This window comes from Astatotilapia calliptera, chromosome 5 (genome assembly GCF_900246225.1).
Source record: "Astatotilapia calliptera chromosome 5, fAstCal1.2, whole genome shotgun sequence".
NCBI lineage: Eukaryota > Metazoa > Chordata > Actinopteri > Cichliformes > Cichlidae > Astatotilapia > Astatotilapia calliptera.
Genome location: NC_039306.1, coordinates 30,139,341 through 30,157,388, shown reverse-complemented (window position 1 = coordinate 30,157,388; position 18,048 = coordinate 30,139,341). Strand labels below are relative to the sequence as shown.

Below are 18,048 nucleotides of genomic sequence, written 5' to 3'. Positions count from 1 at the left end.
CATATTGGTATTAGATGCTCTGCAAGTCAGCACCCGTGTACAGCCACAAAACACTGGGGTTGACATTGATATTGGCAAAAATCAGGTATAACACAGGGAGCTTGCCCAGGCTTTTTCCAACTTTACAGCTACAGTTTGTCATTTACTTCAGTCTCTTTCTGCTGAGGTGGTCATGTTTTTCAATGCTGCTGAGGTCACATTATAATCAACTTGTGTGTGGAATTAAACTGATCAAAAGAAATAAAGCGAACACTTGAACAATTTATAACATTGATTTTTGTTGTCATTTTGAATCCAGCCTTCAGAAGGCTTTCCAACTATATTGTTCCATTATTTTGTTCTCAACAAATTACACAGTGTGTGTCATAAAGACTTTCAGTTTGAATATTTAATTCATCGAGATACAGCATGTGATTTAAGTGTTCCCTTAATTTTTGGAGTAGTATATCGGAGTCCATGTGAAGCTACACTGTTTTTGCGTATGTAGTGCATTGATGTGTGCATGAGTGCTGCTGCTGCTTCAGACCAAGGTGCCTGGGTCAGCACTGGGCTCCTTTGGAGTCACCTCTTGCATCTGTGGATCAGATGTCTCCTGATAGAGAGAGAACTCCATCGACCTGTGGGGGGAGGTAAAACAAGTCAATATTGCACTCCCAAAAAAATAAAAAATAAGAGAGGAAACAAATAAACACCACAAGAAGCATGCAGTAAAACCACTAAGAAATTAATTTTCTTAGGGCCCACAAAAAAAGGGGAAAAAAGTGTGCAAGACTATAACAGAGCTTGGAGAGGCCCATCCTTGGAAGCAATCAGGAACAACAAAGAGTGTTGGCATGACGCTGCCAGCAGCAGGCGATAATGCTGACCAAGCCCAAAAAAATAAATAATAAAAAGAAAATAACACAGTGTCAGTTGTAAAAGAGGATGATAGATGGATTGGCTGAGGGGCAGAGTGAGTGTAACAGCACCAGCATCTGTTGGAAGCATTGCTGCCAACATCTAAGAAGACAGACAAATCATCTGTAACACACAGATTTCAGTAATGCATCCATGCTGTACATAACCTTAAAATCCAAGCATGAAAACAACTGTGTCTTTAGGAAAAGTGCAAGGTTTTCTGAGTATAAACATCAGCTAGTGAATCACATTTAAAAAAAAAATACTGACCTTCCATGGAGAGGGTGGCCATGGAAGCTGGCTGACTGGGGTATCTGAGGCCTTTGGAGGTTAGTTGGTTCACCTTGAACAGACTGGGCCTGGTGCACCAGTGGGTGTGGGTGTGAAAGACGAGAGATCCCTGCCTCGTGACCCTTTGGGGCAGCAGTAGGATAGCCAAGAGCATTCCTTAGGTACCAGTCTCTAAGGCCCTCCAGAGCCAGGGCTTTATGCAGGCTTCTTGTTGAGTCTTCTGGAGTAGGAAGAGAAAACTGTGGGGGTCTGCGGTTGAAGGAGGGACCAGACAAATCAGTCTGGTAAGGGTGCAGGTTGGGAATGGATGATGTGGTGGTTCCAGAAACAGGAAGGGGGGACTCGTACGCTGATAGTAGAATTGCATCTTGGGGATGTTGCTGCAAAGGAATAAAAGGTCCACAAGATTTGGTTCTGGTGACCTTGACCCTGCGTAGTTCAGCTTGGGATCCTCTAAGGACCATGGGACTGTAGGGAGGTGCAGCACTGGGAAGGTGCACCTGGGAATGGGAAAATCCATTGGCATGGGGAGGCACTGCTGCAGTGGATGAGCGAGGGGAGGACATGTCTTGCCAGATCCTTCCTGTGGACTGGTACAGATGGTGCTGCACTTGCATCCTCTGCTGTTTTCCCCAGATATAGTCCATCAAAAGTTCGTTGTAGCCACCGCTTGCTCCCCTGCCACCCATAGACAGACGCATTTTGACTTGCTCAACAGAGCTGTCCACATGCCCCTCGGGGCTGCCCAAGTGAATATGCCGCAGTTTTCCATCTGTCAGCGTCTCCGAACTCTTGTAGGGCCCTCCTCTCTGCGGCATGCCGTTTCTAGGGGCTGGGTCGTCTGGAAGGCTCGATCTGTCCAGCAGGGCCTCAGAGCTGTTGCTGCGCCTGGCTCGGGAGCTGTACGGACAGCTGCGGCGGTCAGAGGAAGAACCTTCTTGAGCCAACGGAATCATGTACGGCACATCCAGGCTGCCAGACCACTGTTTCAGCCCATTTCCACCAGATGCATCTGACCTAAGATATGAGCACAGCAAATGAGCACAGCAGCAGCGCAAAGTAATCAGAGAGGAAACTAAAGAACTTTAGATACAGCAGAGTGAGTGACAGCAGCTTTAAGCTAATCCATGTAACTGAATTTCACAGAAAAGTTACCTTTTAAAAAAGGAAAATTTTTTATGCCAAAAGTCCAAAGAATTAAAAACCTTTGCTGGTAGCTGAATTTGACATTAATCGCAGTTACAACCTGAAGTCTCTGTCTTCATTTGGCTAAGTCATTAAGCCATTTCCAACCATACAGTTATCACAGGAGGCGGGAGGTGTGCAGCATCAGACAGAAGCAGCCCAGCATCACAGATTACCTGACATGAACGCTGATGGGAGCAGTTCGGGCCAACATAGGAGTTGCTGGAACACTTCTGCCTTCAACGTTAGAAGCACTTCTAGGTAAAGAGTGAGTTGGGCTGTGGAAGAAAACCAAAAAACAAAGAATCACAAGATGCAATTAGCATTTGTAACCCACACAATCCTGATCATTTACTTTTGTGTGCTTATGCTGTGAATGTAACAGAGCAGGCAGGCTGCACAGGGTCACCTTAAGATACACACCTAACAGAGCTAGTGACAGAGTTGCGTCGTGTCCTCATCTCGTAATAAATCTCCACTGGGGATAGCTTCCTGCTGATTCTGTGGTCAGGGCTGCCTGCAGTAAGTCGTGGCTGAGACAGAGATCGCTGGTCTGCAGCCACGCTCGGTGAAGACTCTGTAGGAGGAAGAACAACAAATCTTCTTTTGATGTAGTCAACTTTCAATAAAAGCCTTAAAAGTGCAATTTTTGGTGCAGAGCATTAATAACACTGCATATTCTCATGTTTTAAGAATGATGTTGGGTCAGAGGTTCAGTTATTTCTTTGGTGAATGTGGATACACACGGAGACTGTTGACTCACCATTGTCATGGGATGTTGAATCTGACATGGAGCTTGTACTCTCTGACATGACAGTGTCCTCTGAAACACAAAGGATATAGGTCGTAGGCAAAGCAGCATGACACCTGGTGGCTTAGGTAAACAAAAATGCAAAAGTGCAAAGATGATGTTTTCAGCATTGTGCTATTGTTATTGTGTAGCTTTGGGGGGGGGGGGGGGGGGGGGGGGTTGTTCTTTAAGTGTGCAGGTGTGGGATTAGTTGCCATGGTACAGTACCTGTGTGACAGCCCCGATGGACCGTTCTTTTGCTATTTGGAACGTTTCGGTCTGATTCCGAGTGTCTGTACAGAGCACCCGTGAAGATGGCTTTCATCTGCTTTCTTTGGGCAGCCTCATCCTGCTGCCAGGGAAAGTCACCCATGTTAGACTGAGTATACACACACACACACACACACACACACACACACAAAACGGTACAGCTACTGCGTAAACACAATTGATATTCAAGGTGTTGACTTACCTCTGCCTTGGCAATGGGCGCTAGGCCAGCTCTCCGCTGCACCAGCGGGGGTTTCTCTCCTGTCTCCAATGGGAAAGCACGTGGCAATTTCCCAGTCAGCTCCTGTAGAGGACATCGATTAGCCCCCAGTTACTGAAATCCTTCTCACTGGCCACTGAGGTGCAAACTGTTTCATAAAGTCATAACCATTTAACGGATTACTTTAAGTCTCTTAAAAAAAATAAAAATAAAAATTCCTTAAATGGTCAAGATATGGCACGAGATATATGCCAGCAATAATTTGGCTGCGTTTAGCATTTACCTCTAAAGCAGAACCATAACTCTGCAGTTGAGAAGTGCTTCAGATGTCTAAGTAAGCTACACTGACAACAGAGCAGACAACTTCTGAATCCATAAATAGGCACACAGATAGAATGAGTCACCATCCAGCTGAAAACAGGGACGTGTTGAACAGCTGTTAAAGAAAAGCTGAGGCAGCTGCGGATTCATTAACATGCACTGACAGGCTCTCAGAAGCAATCAAGCAAAGATTTTGTCTGTGAAAAATATCCCCTTTTCAACAAGTTGTTAGCTGCAGCTGAGCTCAGATGTTCACGTTTATTCTCATTTTTACAGAAGACTTAAATTTGCTGTTAAACCACACTGCAGCTATCCACTCATCGCTTGAGGTGTACGGAGAGAGAATCTAAGCTGAGCTGCGTTTCGAAGATGAAGCGAGATCGACTCACAGCTTCCTGCAAACAGACTTGTTTGAGCTCTCCCACTCTGGCGTTGAGGAGAGCCTCCAAGGCCTGCTTCCTCTCTTGCAGACTTGCGATCCTCTCAGCCTGCAGCTTGCCATCCTGGCAGCCTTGAACATCTAGGAGGCACAACGCATGAAAGTCACTTTTGCACACAGTGAAATTCAGATGTGGACTCAAACTGGCAGTGATTTCATTAAAAACGCAATCTTGTGGGTTATGTTTATACTGTATCACAGTGTCGTGTTTTTGAAGGTGTCTGTTCTCAGAGTGCTCTGATAAGATTATCTGGCAGCTGTAGTGGCAGTATGTGAACAAAAGGTCTTCACAAAGACAGATGTTTTTTCAGCTGGCAGTTCCCTAGAGAAAAAACTGGCAGGAAAACAAGCAAGCTGATGGTTTCTCAAGCCTTTTCAGACTTGTCCACAGATGGAAGTGTGAATCCTTACACTGTGAATAGTCATCATTACTCACCAGGAGCCCCCAAACCCATGGATGTGATCAGATGTCCTTTGACCTCCATGTGATGTAATTCTGGGGACTTTACAATTCACGCTCTCAGCCACACCCTCACCTGAGAAAGAGAGATGAAGGTTTAAAATGTATCATTAGCCAGCTTTGTGTTATCTGGAGGTACAAGACACAAATATTTTAGAAATCTGCCAAAAACCTGTTTGAAATATACCCAAATGTGAGCCAGTACACTGGACTTATGTGAGGAGTTAAGTAAATCAAATGGGCTGATTCTTATATAGCGCCTTTCTACTCTCCTGGAGCGTTTATATGCCACACTCACCGGAGCTGTTTTCTATGCTTTTTAACTAACATTCATACTCCAGTGGATGCATCAGAGAGCAACTTGGGGTTAGTATCTTGCCCAAGGATATTTGGCACTCAGACTCAGGTAGCCAGGGATCAAACCACCAGCCTTCCAATCAGTAGACTGACCTGCTCTACCTCCTGAGCTACAGCCACCCCAAGCATTACATCCAATCACTGAAACTAATTTTTCGGTTCAAGTAACATGAAGTAACTGTAACTGAGCACTGGAAATAGCAGCCACAGCACATACATACATACACATATACTGTACATACATGTATGTATGTATGTATGTATGTATGTATGTATGTATGTATGTATGTATGTATGTATGTATGTATGTATGTATGTATGTATATCGGAGTTGCAGAAAGGTGCGACAAAGAAGGTGCATAAGAAATACAGCAAGCTGTCCATACCTGAGGCCTTGGAAACTGCCAAGCAAAGACTCACAGCCTTGGCCAGCCGCTTGAGGAGGTACACCAGAGAGATAGAAGGCAGGAGAATAAACCAGCTGTTCTCCACAGAACCAGCAAAGGTGTACTCTCAGTGGCAAGGGAACAATAAGAGAACAGCACCACCAAGGCTGGAGACGGAGCAATACTGGAAGGGCATATGGGAGAAGGACGCAACCCATAACGGCAATGCTCAGTGGCTAGTGGATCTGAGGGCAGACCACAGCGAACTCCCTGAACAGGGTCCAGTAACCATCACAGTGGCAGATATCCAAGAACGGGTCTCCAGTATGAAGAGTTGGACAGCACCAGGCCCCGACATGGTTCACGCCTACTGGCTAAAGAAGCTGACTGCACTCCACGAGCGCCTAGCAGCACAAATGAACCAGCTGCTAGTTAACGAGAGACACCCGGAATGGCTAACCGAAGGTCGGACGGTCCTGATCCCCAAGGACCCCAAGAAGGGACCGGTCCCCTCCAACTACCTACCAATAACCTGCCTCAGTACTACATGGAAGCTCCTGTCAGGCATCATATCGGCTAAGATGAACAGGCACATGGGTCAATACATGAGCGGGACACAGAAAGGAATTGGCAAGAATACCAGAGGTGCAAAACACCAGCTACTGGTAGACAGAACAATCAGCCGAGACTGCAAGACCAGACTGACCAACCTGTGCACTGCCTGGATTGATTACAAGAAGGCCTATGACTCAATGCCCCACAGCTGGATACTGGAATGCCTAGAATTGTACAAGATCAATGGGACCCTAAGAGCCTTCATCAGGAACTCAATGGGGATGTGGCGTACAACACTAGAGGCCAACTCCAAGCCCATAGCACAAGTCACCATCAAGTGCGGGATCTACCAAGGAGATGCTCTGTCCCCACTGCTGTTCTGCATAGGCCTGAACCCCCTCAGTGAGATCATTAACAAGACTGGCTACGGATACCGACTACGGAACGGAGCAGTTGTCAGCCACCTCCTGTACATGGATGACATCAAGCTGTATGCCAAGAATGAACGAGACATCGATTCACTGATCCACACTACCAGGCTATACAGCAATGACATTGGAATGTCGTTCGGACTGGAGAAGTGTAGTCGGATGGTAACAAAGAGAGGGAAGGTAGTCAGAACTGAGGGGATTGAACTACCAGAAGGCAACATTGCAGACATAGAGGACAGTTACAAGTACTTGGGGATCCCACAGGCGAATGGGAACCATGAAGAGGCCGCTAGAAAAGCTGCAACCACCAAGTACCTGCAGAGGGTCAGGCAAGTCCTGAGGAGTCAGCTGAATGGTAAGAACAAGATCCGGGCCATCAACACGTACGCCCTGCCCGTGATCAGGTACCCTGCTGGGGTAATAGGCTGGCCAAAGGAGGAGATAGAAGCCACTGACATAAAGACAAGAAAGCTCCTTACCATGCATGGAGGGTTTCACCCCAAATCCAGCACCCTGAGGCTGTACGCTAAGCGGAAGGAAGGGGGCCGGGGACTGGTGAGTGTCAGCACCACAGTCCAGGATGAGACAACGAACATCCAAGAATACATTGGGAAGATGGCCCCAACTGACCGAGTGCTCAGTGAATACCTCAGGCAGAAGAAACCCAAGAAAGAGGAGGGAGACGAGGAACCATCATGGAAGGACAGGCCCCTGCACGGTATGTACCACCGGCAGATAGAGGAGGTGGCTGATATCCAGAAATCCTACCAGTGGCTGGACAAAGCTGGACTGAAAGACAGCACAGAGGCACTAATCATGGCAGCACAAGAACAAGCTCTGAGCACAAGATCCATAGAGGCTGGGGTCTATCACACCAGGCAAGACCCCAGGTGCAGGCTGTGTAAAGATGCCCCAGAGACAATCCAGCACATAACAGCAGGGTGCAAGATGCTAGCAGGCAAGGCATACATGGAACGCCATAACCAAGTGGCCGGCATAGTGTACAGGAACATCTGTGCCGAGTATAACCTGGAAGTCCCGAGGTCAAAATGGGAGATGCCCCTAAGGGTGGTGGAGAATGACCGAGCTAAGATCCTGTGGGACTTCCAGATACAGACGGACAAAATGGTGGTGGCTAACCAACCGGACATAGTGGTGGTAGACAAACAGAAGAAGTCGGCCGTAGTGATCGATGTAGCGGTTCCGAATGACAGCAATATCAGGAAGAAGGAACACGAGAAGCTGGAGAAATACCAAGGGCTCAGAGAAGAGCTCGAGAGGATGTGGAGGGTGAAGGTAACGGTGGTCCCCGTGGTAATCGGAGCACTAGGTGCGGTGACTCCCAAGCTAGGCGAGTGGCTCCAGCAGATCCCAGGAACAACATCGGAGATCTCTGTCCAGAAGAGCACAGTCCTGGGAACAGCTAAGATACTGCGCAGGACCCTCAAGCTCCCAGGCCTCTGGTAGAGGACCCGAGCTTGAAGGATAAACCGCCCGCAGGGGCGTGCTGGGTGTTTTTATGTATATGTATGTATGTATGTATGTATGTATGTACAGTGGGGCAAAAAAGTATTTAGTCAGCCACCGATTGTGCAAGTTCCCCCACCTAAAATGATGACAGAGGTCAGTAATTTGCACCAGAGGTACACTTCAACTGTGAGAGACAGAATGTGAAAAAAAAATCCATGAATTCACATGGTAGGATTTGTAAAGAATTTATTCGTAAATTAGGGTGGAAAATAAGTATTTGGTCACCTCAAACAAGGAAAATCTCTGGCTCTCACAGACCTGTAATGTCTTCTGTAAGAAGCTTTTCTGTCCCCCACTCGTTACCTGTATGAATGGCACCTGTTTGAACTCATCATCTGTATAAAAGACACCTGTCCACAGCCTCAAACAGTCAGACTCCAAACTCCGCCATGGCCAAGACCAAAGAGCTTTCGAAGGACACCAGGAAAAGTATTGTAGACCTGCACCAGACTGGGAAGAGTGAATCTACAATAGGCAAGCAGCTTGGTGTGAAAAAATCAACTGTGGGAGCAATCATCAGAAAATGGAAGACATACAAGACCACTGATAATCTCCCTCGATCTGGGGCTCCACGCAAGATCTCATCCCGTGGGGTCAAAATGATCATGAGAACGGTGAGCAAAGATCCCAGAACCACACGGGGGGACCTGGTGAATGACCTGCAGAGAGCTGGGACCAAAGTAACAAAGGTCACCATCAGTAACACACTACAACGGCAGGGAATCAAATCCCGCAGTGCCAGACGTGTTCCGCTGCTGAAGCCAGTGCACGTCCAGGCCCGTCTGAAGTTTGCCAGAGAGCACATGGATGATACAGCAGAGGATTGGGAGAATGTCATGTGGTCAGATGAAACCAAAGTAGAACTTTTTGGTATAAACTCAACTCGTTGTGTTTGGAGGAAGAAGAATACTGAGTTGCATCCCAAGAACACCATACCTACTGTGAAGCATGGGGGTGGAAACATCATGCTATGGGGCTGTTTTTCTGCCAAGGGGACAGGACGACTGATCCGTGTTAAGGACAGAATGAATGGGGCCATGTATCGTGAGATTTTGAGCCAAAACCTCCTTCCATCAGTGAGAACTTTGAAGATGAAACGAGGCTGGGTCTTCCAACATGACAATGATCCAAAACACACCGCCCGGGCAACAAAGGAGTGGCTCCGTAAGAAGCATTTGAAAGTCCTGGAGTGGCCTAGCCAGTCTCCAGACCTCAACCCCATAGAAAATCTGTGGCGGGAGTTGAAAGTCCGTGTTGCTCGGTGACAGCCCCAAAACATCACTGCTCTCGAGAAGATCTGCATGGAGGAATGGGCCAAAATACCAGCTACTGTGTGTGCAAACCTGGTAAAGACCTATAGTAAACGTTTGACCTCTGTTATTGCCAACAAAGGTTATGTTACAAAGTATTGAGTTGTATTTTTGTTATTGACCAAATACTTATTTTCCACCCTGATTTACGAATAAATTCTTTACAAATCCTACCATGTGGATTCATGGATTTTTTTTTTCACATTCTGTCTCTCACAGTTGAAGTGTACCTCTGGTGCAAATTACTGACTTCTGTCATCATTTTAGGTGGGGGAACTTGCACAATCGGTGGCTGACTAAATACTTTTTTGCCCCACTGTATGTATGTGTGTATATATATATATATATATATACACACATACATACATACATACATACATACATACATAAAAAAAAAAAAGCATTCGATCAGATGGCACAAGGGTCCATCAGGGGGCGCTGCTGTCCCTCTGCTCAGGTATTTAAAAACTGTATCACTAATTACGAGTTAGTTTCTGTAACAACAGACTTGTGGGAGAATATTTGACTCAGAAAGAGAAAAGACAAAAAAATGTCTTAGATCAGAAAAAAAGGCACCAGGTGATAGCAACAATTTAAATGAAACCACAATAAACCCAGTTATGACGGTATGCAAGATTATAAATTTAGGATTTAATGAGTTCTAGAGAACATTTTGAGAGTAAGTTCATCTAGAGTCCAAACATAACTTGCAGACTAGGCCTTCTGAAAGAGAGTAATACTCTAAATACTCCAAAATTAGCCCTTGGATGCAATTAGTAGCCAATTAATTTGCAAAGAGAAGGAAAATGAGACGAGATAAGTAGCATTAATAATGTATGGACAGATACAGAGGGAGAAATCTAATCCCTGTGTGTTTCATGCCTCACAAGCTCAAAGCTACCATCACAAAAAAAGCAAGAGAAACAGAGCCAGAAGCAAAGTGTTGGAATAAGTAACAAAGCCGGCGAAGAATGCAATCAGTGGCATTTCCTCCAAGCGACTGTCATAAATGTCAAGGTTCACACAAAATTCACATCATTTTAAAACTTCTACATATAATCATCTATTTATCTGTTGAGAAGGAACAACAGATAATCGGGGGGAAAAACTAAGACATGTACTGTTTTTACTAAACTGTTGCAGGTGAGGCTCGGTTCATATACTCTCTTCTACATAATGGAGATTCATTACAAACAAAGCCTCTTCCCTAATGCCCAGTAGAGACTTGACATCCAAAAATAGCGATCGCGTTTTCTGCCAAAACCTCTCGCTCGGCGTTGCTCACAAATCGCTGCCGTAAATAAGCATCCTGCTGTCTTCTTGCCAGTCGAGTAAATCATAAAACGGCTCCATTCAGCCCACAAATCTAGATGGAAGGCCTCAAGGGCTGGATCAGAATTACCATTTCCAAAGATTGCTTCTGCCAGTGTCCCATCTTTCAAAAGGAAACATTTATCTATCAGTTAGTCTGAGCAGCTGTCTCAGAGCTCTGCTCAGATTTTTAGCTTTTTTTTAGGCCAGAAACATTAGAGTTCTGTTTTCCTGCCTCAAACAACACGACGCTCACTTTCTGTGAAGACATACTTGAAATACTTCCAGAGTTTGCGTTGGCTCCTGTTCTGGAAGTGAACCAGTAAGTGCTGTTTGCTCCTGTACATGCGAAAACCCCCGCATGCTTGACCTCCTATTGACAGACAAACAGGAGCCTTTCACACAAGCAAGTGGCAGACAAAAGCTCATCACATGAATCCTGTTACACAAAAACGAGTTCATGATGATTAAATTTTCAGTTAATCTAATACACCAAGTGGGATTTTCACCTGGGAGTGTACAAGGCAGTGTCATGTCTGTTCTTTGTTGAACAGCCGAACAGTAAACCCACAGAGAGAAGCAGTCGAGAGGAGACTGAGACATTTGGTATTCATCTGGACTGTCGCTGGGCAGCTGGAGCCAAAAGGCTGCCATGCCCCTAAGAATGGCTTTGTCCAGCAACCAAAACATTTCCAAGGAAATTCAGTGCAATCCCCCCCTTTTGTTTTTGTTAAACAAAACTAAATGTGCCCACTCTGTCATCATAAAAACACTAAAACCTCAGTCCTCAGTGCAGATATCACTGGTTCATCTTTGCTACTATAACAATACGTCTCACACTTCCTTTTTATAGTCTTACAATGAGCATCCTAGCAAGAAACAACACATTCTTCCTCTTACTTAGATAAAGTTTAATTCCTTAGCAAGCTGCATTTAATTTATGTCCTGAAGAAGGAATTCAGTGCCACATAAATTGGGGACACCAAATCATGAAATAGTGTGTGAAATAATCTGTTCTGTTTCTGTTATGCAGTTGAATAGCAGCTGAAATATGGCAGACATGTTTTGGCAGCGCATTATGATGACAAATTGAAGACCTCAATCAATGTGACCGTAATGAAAATGGGCTTGAAACTTTCAATATCATTTTTTTTGTGTAATTACTTCACAAATGGATAATTTTCTCAGTTATTTGTAATTGTTAATGTCAGGTTGTTTCTTCAGAGTAATGTCTTTGAGCAAAAATTAAAATCATTCTGCAATGGCCCCTTTCTGTGTTTTGTGCCTGAAATTTTTAACTGTACCATTAGTTTTGTCCACAACAAACCACAAACCAACTAGTACATTTGCTTTACTTTGAAATAATAGGAATAACTGTACATTCCAGCTTATTACATTAGGGTGAAACCCACCTGATAACCTCCAGTTATTTAGACTTGTGGGTAAAAGCGGCCTATTATGGGAGGGTTAGCAGACATGGCTAACAAATACCTTAAAGACCTTTATTCACCATCCCTTACCCACCTAAATGACATCTATGAAATGTTTGTTGGCTGGTTGTAGGCTACTCCTAATTTTTCCTGCTGTTCAGCAGTGGTTGAACCTACAGTGCATCTTGTTATAAAGGTGTTTATAACTACAGAAAGAATGCAAAGACACCACAATGGGGCTATGGTTAAAACACCATAGCAGTAATCACTGTGTAATAGCAGCTAGAGGAAAGGTGAAGACCAGTTGCAACAGATCCACCATGGCCACACGTAACAGATAACACACCTGAGGGGATCAGATGCATCACTACCTTAAGTTAAGTGCCAGCTTTGTAAGCACCTGCTGTGCAGAGGCACAGGTGTGACAATACAGGACTGCAACACACTTCAGGGGGGGAAGCATGAGTGAGATGGTAAATGCACTACTACATGAACCCTTTTCCCGACATGACATACGTCTGATGCTTTTTTCCAGCACTTTCTATCACCCACAAAGGAGTACAGCATCTTGCCCAAAGACACTTTAACGTGGAGACTGGAGTAGCTCAGAATTGAACCACAGACCTTCTGATTAACGGATGACAACGACCTCCTGAACCACAGCCGCCCTCACAGAATCTGAGGAGATATAGATTTTAAACACCACAGCTTCAAACACTTGTTGGCCGAGCATGCGTATGGGCTGTGGATGGTGGTACAGATAGCACTGAAGGAACCGTGTCGATGAAAACATGAGCCGTGCGATGAGAGCGAGCTGCCCTGTGCAGCTCGTATCACTCAAATGCAAATCGAGGAAGAGTTTAATATTCTAGACGGGCTAAACACTGAAGCCCGTACCGTAGCTCTGATCCTCCTGTGTCCACACAAGGAGCCATAATGCTCTCTCGTCAGCTTAGAAGTGATGCATATTAGCTTGAAATATTCACAGCAAAGCTACATTCCTACAGACAACAGTTTTATGCGTCGTCTCCCTTGATAAACACGATGGCTCTCGGCTCTTAAACAGATTCACTCTCTCTCTACTGTCAGCTTTCATGTGGCCCAAGAGTCCTGGGAACAGGAAAAGCTATTGTTGAGAATTTATAATACACATATTCAAGACTTAAAACTACAAGTCTTAATACAGTGCGGCAGGAGCTTTTGCAGCACCACCATATGCTGCACAGCAGGTTTATTGGTCTCTTTCAACAGGCGGCTGTGGTATAAAGGAGCAGCTGAAACCCCACCTCCAGCTAACTATGGGCAGGTGAGGCCAGCAGCCCTCATGTTGACCGCTGGTGTTGACACAGCTGCTGCTGTTGTCAACTTACACATGTGAACCAGAGGAGGGTTACAACTACACAGCTCCTGTTAGGCTAGCATGAGGATCCCCCGCTGGTTCCTGAGAAGTTAATAGGCAGCAGACAGTTAAAAACTACAGTTTGCACCACTGTCTGTGTCAGTTGTTACAAAGCAGTGTCTCACTGCTTTCACTGGTGCACCAGGACAGCATTTCTCCGTGTCTAAAGCCATACTGATCTAATCTATAGGAGAACAGTAATGCAACTCCCAAACATTGACTATCAGACCCCAAGGACCCTGTAAGGATGGGATAGAAATGTAAGAAGGAGGAAGATGTAATTTATGATTCAACAAAGAAGAGATTGGACAAGGTCAGACATACGGCTGATTCAGAGCTGCCTCCACCTGAGCAACCCCTGGAACTGTGGATGGAGGGCTTATGCAGGGGTCAGGTGACCCTCCAACCAACCCCACGCACCAATGTGATCTCTTCGTTTTGCTCTCTATATCCATGAAATACTGATTTATAATGCACTTATCAGCACAAGGCAGGGCAGCTTAGCCAAGGCTGACCAATCGTATAGCTCGTCCTCTCTCCCTCCCCGGGCCTTGATGCTCACCTTTGTATGTTTGACACAACTACCACAGGCAAAACAAAGCAAAGCCCAGTGATTGCTATCCACCTGGATTCCGCTAAGCTGAGGTTGGAGGAGAGGAGGGTGCAGTAATAAAGAAAGGAATGTGACTCTAATGTCCGAGGGGATTATTGCTATACATTTTTCCTTTGGTCTGTAACACCTGGAGGGATTTCTGTATGTCCAACGCTGTTTTTAATGCTCTGTGGCTTGCTGTAATCCACTTTGCTGATTCTGGAAAGAGTTCAGTGCTTTTGTTTCGCTCAGACTTATGAAGTGCAGCCACAGCAGCCACGCCATTACATTCAATATTTACACACTAAAGGACCTTGATCTGATTTTTTTGTGTTTTGAAGAAAAGTAGGTGAATACGCTCCCCCATCTGTAGTACTACAGTCGCTTGATCAGACTTTATTCCTTGGTTCTAGCAACAAGATACTTTAGATGAAGCTAAATGTTTCTCATTTTGACTCTATGTCTATGTGCTAGTAAGAAGTAGTGAAACGACTAACCAGATCAAGCAGCCAGTGTTTCTTTTCACACTCTGTACTTAACGTGCATGTTTTGTCAGTTACCTACTACAGAACTACACATTCAAATTTGTGTCAGCCCATGTCTTAAGGGGATTGTTTAAAAAAAAAAAGAAAAAATATTGTAACCTTGATGCAATGGTATTAAATGTTATTAAAAAAAATGCAACTGTGACAAAGCTATCTGGGTCAAAGTCCACGTCCATGGAATGTGACTGAACTGTACTGAAACACAACAGCCAAAGGGAGTGCTTTGTACTGTACAGGCGAACAGAAACACTAACATGACTGGTTTCATCCTAATCCCTGTGATCAAGAGGAAACTGAGCATGAGAATGGTCTCCCAGCACACCAACCCCTTTGCTTGTAAATGTCATGTCCCTGCACTAACAACTGTAAATAAAAAAGGAGCAATGAGCATAAGGCTTCAAAGGAAAACCCTCTTGTAAAAAACAGAGGTGTTTCCCAGAAACGCCAAAAGGTGGACTACAGTGACTCGCTGTAAAAGGCACCAACACATTTTTACGAGCCCACCCCACCAAAAGGGATCCTGACGGACAGGCTCGCTCAGGGATCTGTTAATAATAGGAGCTTAACGCTGCTGCATGTGACCGAGCAGTATTAATAAATGAGAGGAGTGAAGCAATAAGGCCCAGGAGACGGCAGTAACAAGATGTTCGGGTCTGTTTTTTTGCTCCATAACAATACAGCAACAGGGGAGAAGTTATGCATTCCCGGGAAGCTTGGCACACATTTTCACTCCTTTAAAAATTGAATTTGAGACGTTCTTGCAGTTCTGCCACCCCCTGCCTCCTGACGAGCGTGCCACACAAACGACCCGTTGCACTGTTTTCTGGCACAACGCGTACACAAACGCAAGGCTCTCACTTGATGCGGTCCTTGCATTCATCGTACGGACATGTGATTTGGCTCAGCATAAAGCACGCGTTCGCACATCCAGTCTGCGCTGATCCCCGCATCTGCATAGCCGTTGCAGACGGCGGCGCACCGGCTGATAATGAAACGCACCGGACTCATTATGGAAGCGATAACACATCGCAGGTGTGTCACAGCTCGCCACGATGACAAACGTCTTTTCACACGAGCTAAATGCGTGAACAGATGCGAGGACGTTTTGCGGACTCGCGTTTAGGCCGATGCATTTCATTTTATAGAGAATATCTCATTTTTTAAAAAAGCCGTACTGGTAACTATTAATTAATACGCCCATTTAGGATGGAAGAGGACATATTGGAGCAGAATCCCCTCTTACCAGAGAGCATGACTGATGCCTTGCGAGGTCTCCATGGTTCTCTGGAGCGAAAGCAGGGGGAGGAAAATCATTCCTGCTTGTTTTTATTGGCAAAATGTGCGGAGATCCACGGAAAAGAGCTGCCCGTTCATGATGGTTCACTATCCCAATTGTAATTCACCAGCAGCCTCGCGACCTCCGCTGCGTCGGAGCTCTGCGCATCTCAACAGACCTGCTTTCTGCGCGGCATGAAAACGCTCTCTTTCACACAGCCAGCTGACTCCAACACGACCACAGCGACGATGCCCCTCCCCAGATGGTACATGCCTTCAATGTGCGCCACTCGATCCGCTAATAAGAATGTAACCCAGGTGTTGCACAGTAGCGTGGATTCATGTGCAGCATTCAAGGTAACCCTCTCCAAACCCCCAAGAGACTTTTCCAGATTTAAAAATTGATACGTTCAACTCGAAAAATTCAAATAGTCGTTTTAGTTTTACTGCTTTCTAGGTCAGAGATAATTTGGACCGCACCATACCAAATTATAGCAGCCCAACATGGCTTTTTAATGGGAAGTTTATTGCGTTCTTCCATCCTTAATTCCATAACTTCAGTTGCAATAAACGTCAATAATGATTTGATTTCTTTTATACAAAGAGATCCAGATTTTCTGGAACTCTGACAGTTATTAGTATTAAAAAAACGCATTCAATATCCTTTGAAGTGCTAACTTTTTAATGTTTCGGAGTGGATTAATATTGGACTAATTTCAGGGCTTCAAATGTTGTAAGAAAATTCACTGTAAGTATTAAGAAGTATATCCGATCCAGAAACAGCTTTATACTAATTAAAATATTTTTTTCAGCACATCACCAAATAACGGGCGAAAAAAGTGTCTCAAAACAAAAAAGGACCTGTTAAACACCTGTTACCAGCCAAGTGAAGCACACATTTCACTCTCTGAAGACAAAGTTAAAGGCGAGAGATCCACAAACAACAGCTGCGCTAAAGTCCTGGCAACAAATCATAAAGGGGAAACTGAAATTTGTGGTTAAATGGTCAGTTTTGCCTGAGAAAGTTCGTAAGTACAGCACTTGGTTCTTCCTTGATTATCTTCATCAGTACAGGACAACCTGGAGCATCTTTTTTGAAAGAGTCAGTTCCCAGAATTCATAGCAAAGCTTTTGACCGCTCATGAAGAACGATCAACAAAACCGACAAAGTGCTTGTTAAAGGCACAGCTGAACTCTGAACATTACACTGTTGCAGTCAAATTTACACGAACTCTCTCTAGAATCTGATTTATATTAACTGATCAAAGTATGTTTAAGGCTTGCTTAGCTTTATAGGCTATATGTTCTCTTTAGGTTATGTGTTCCACTGACTCAACCATAAAATCAATAATTAACAGACAGCAACCACATAAATTGATTTTACTGCATATAAAGTTTAAGTCAATTAATTCTACTCAGTTGATGATTTAGACACATTTGGCAAATTGTAAAATAATACAAAATATTATAACATTATCGCCAAACATTACATCCACAAAGACAAAAATGACCAGAAATGAGGAAAACCTGTGTCAGTTCTTCAAATATGTTTTAATTCAAAGACTAAATAATATTTTTTTAAAGAATAACCCACTGTTCCCAAATATTTCAACATATGCACAATTACTTGAGGAAAACATAATTTAAAAAAAAATCACATCAAGAATGTATAAAATTTCACATTGTTAAAACTTACAAGAGGTTTGTAATTTGGGGAGGGGGGGGGGGTGAATTATTATACACTTATAAAACAAAAACAAAACACATTATACAGCTGAAAATACAATTAAAGGCCAAGTGTTATACTACTCGAGAACAGAGACGGAAGGACACTCGTTAAGTGCGTATTATTATTTCAGATTTATAACGAGTCATCGTCTGTATGACGATTGTTGCTACATCATCAGTTTAACAAGAGCATGTTGTTCCAAAAACAACAAAAACCTCGCAAAACCAAAACTAAACCTTTAAGGAAAGTGTTCTCTGCTCTCAGCTAACATGCTGCCAGTCACAACAACTGAAATCCCGTTGCTGGGTTTTAGTTTAAGATTTGT

The 18,048-nt window shown here is 44.4% G+C and overlaps 1 protein-coding gene and 1 long non-coding RNA gene across 4 annotated transcripts; one reads left to right on the top strand and one right to left on the bottom strand.

The window, feature by feature from the left end:
• Positions 1-373: 373 nt before the first annotated feature.
• On the bottom strand, positions 374-16,244 carry ccdc120b (coiled-coil domain containing 120b). 3 transcript variants are annotated; one of them, XM_026168831.1, is made up of 11 exons: positions 15,963-16,243; positions 11,027-11,126; positions 4,850-4,949; positions 4,364-4,494; positions 3,636-3,737; positions 3,392-3,515; positions 3,137-3,196; positions 2,797-2,950; positions 2,550-2,651; positions 1,168-2,205; positions 374-617 (listed from the first exon to the last, which is right to left on the bottom strand). In XM_026168831.1, exons 3-11 carry the CDS (start codon positions 4,896-4,898, stop codon positions 521-523), a joined length of 1,857 nt encoding a protein of 618 aa, XP_026024616.1. In that variant the 5' UTR covers positions 4,899-4,949; positions 11,027-11,126; positions 15,963-16,243; the 3' UTR covers positions 374-520. The 3 variants fall into 3 exon arrangements, with proteins under 3 accessions (XP_026024616.1, XP_026024617.1, XP_026024615.1); XM_026168832.1 differs by lacking the exon at positions 11,027-11,126 and having other exon boundaries at positions 3,392-3,512; positions 15,963-16,244; XM_026168830.1 differs by lacking the exon at positions 11,027-11,126.
• Positions 16,245-16,289: 45 nt separating this feature from the next.
• On the top strand, positions 16,290-17,648 carry LOC113022909 (uncharacterized). The gene is made up of 2 exons (XR_003272468.1): positions 16,290-16,351; positions 16,807-17,648. It is a non-coding gene; the product is annotated as an uncharacterized LOC113022909 (long non-coding RNA).
• Positions 17,649-18,048: the final 400 nt, after the last annotated feature.

Excerpts from the sequence above, each read along its gene's own strand:
- ccdc120b (XM_026168831.1), bottom strand. The coding sequence starts at position 4,898 with ATGGAGGTCAAAGGACATCTGATCACATCCATGGGTTTGGGGGCTCCT. Across the intron at positions 4,495-4,849 it reads CATGGGTTTGGGGGCTCCTG|ATGTTCAAGGCTGCCAGGAT; the intron begins GTGAGTAATGAT and ends TGTGCCTCCTAG. Across the intron at positions 2,652-2,796 it reads TCTGTCACTAGCTCTGTTAG|CCCAACTCACTCTTTACCTA; the intron begins GTGTGTATCTTA and ends TTTCTTCCACAG.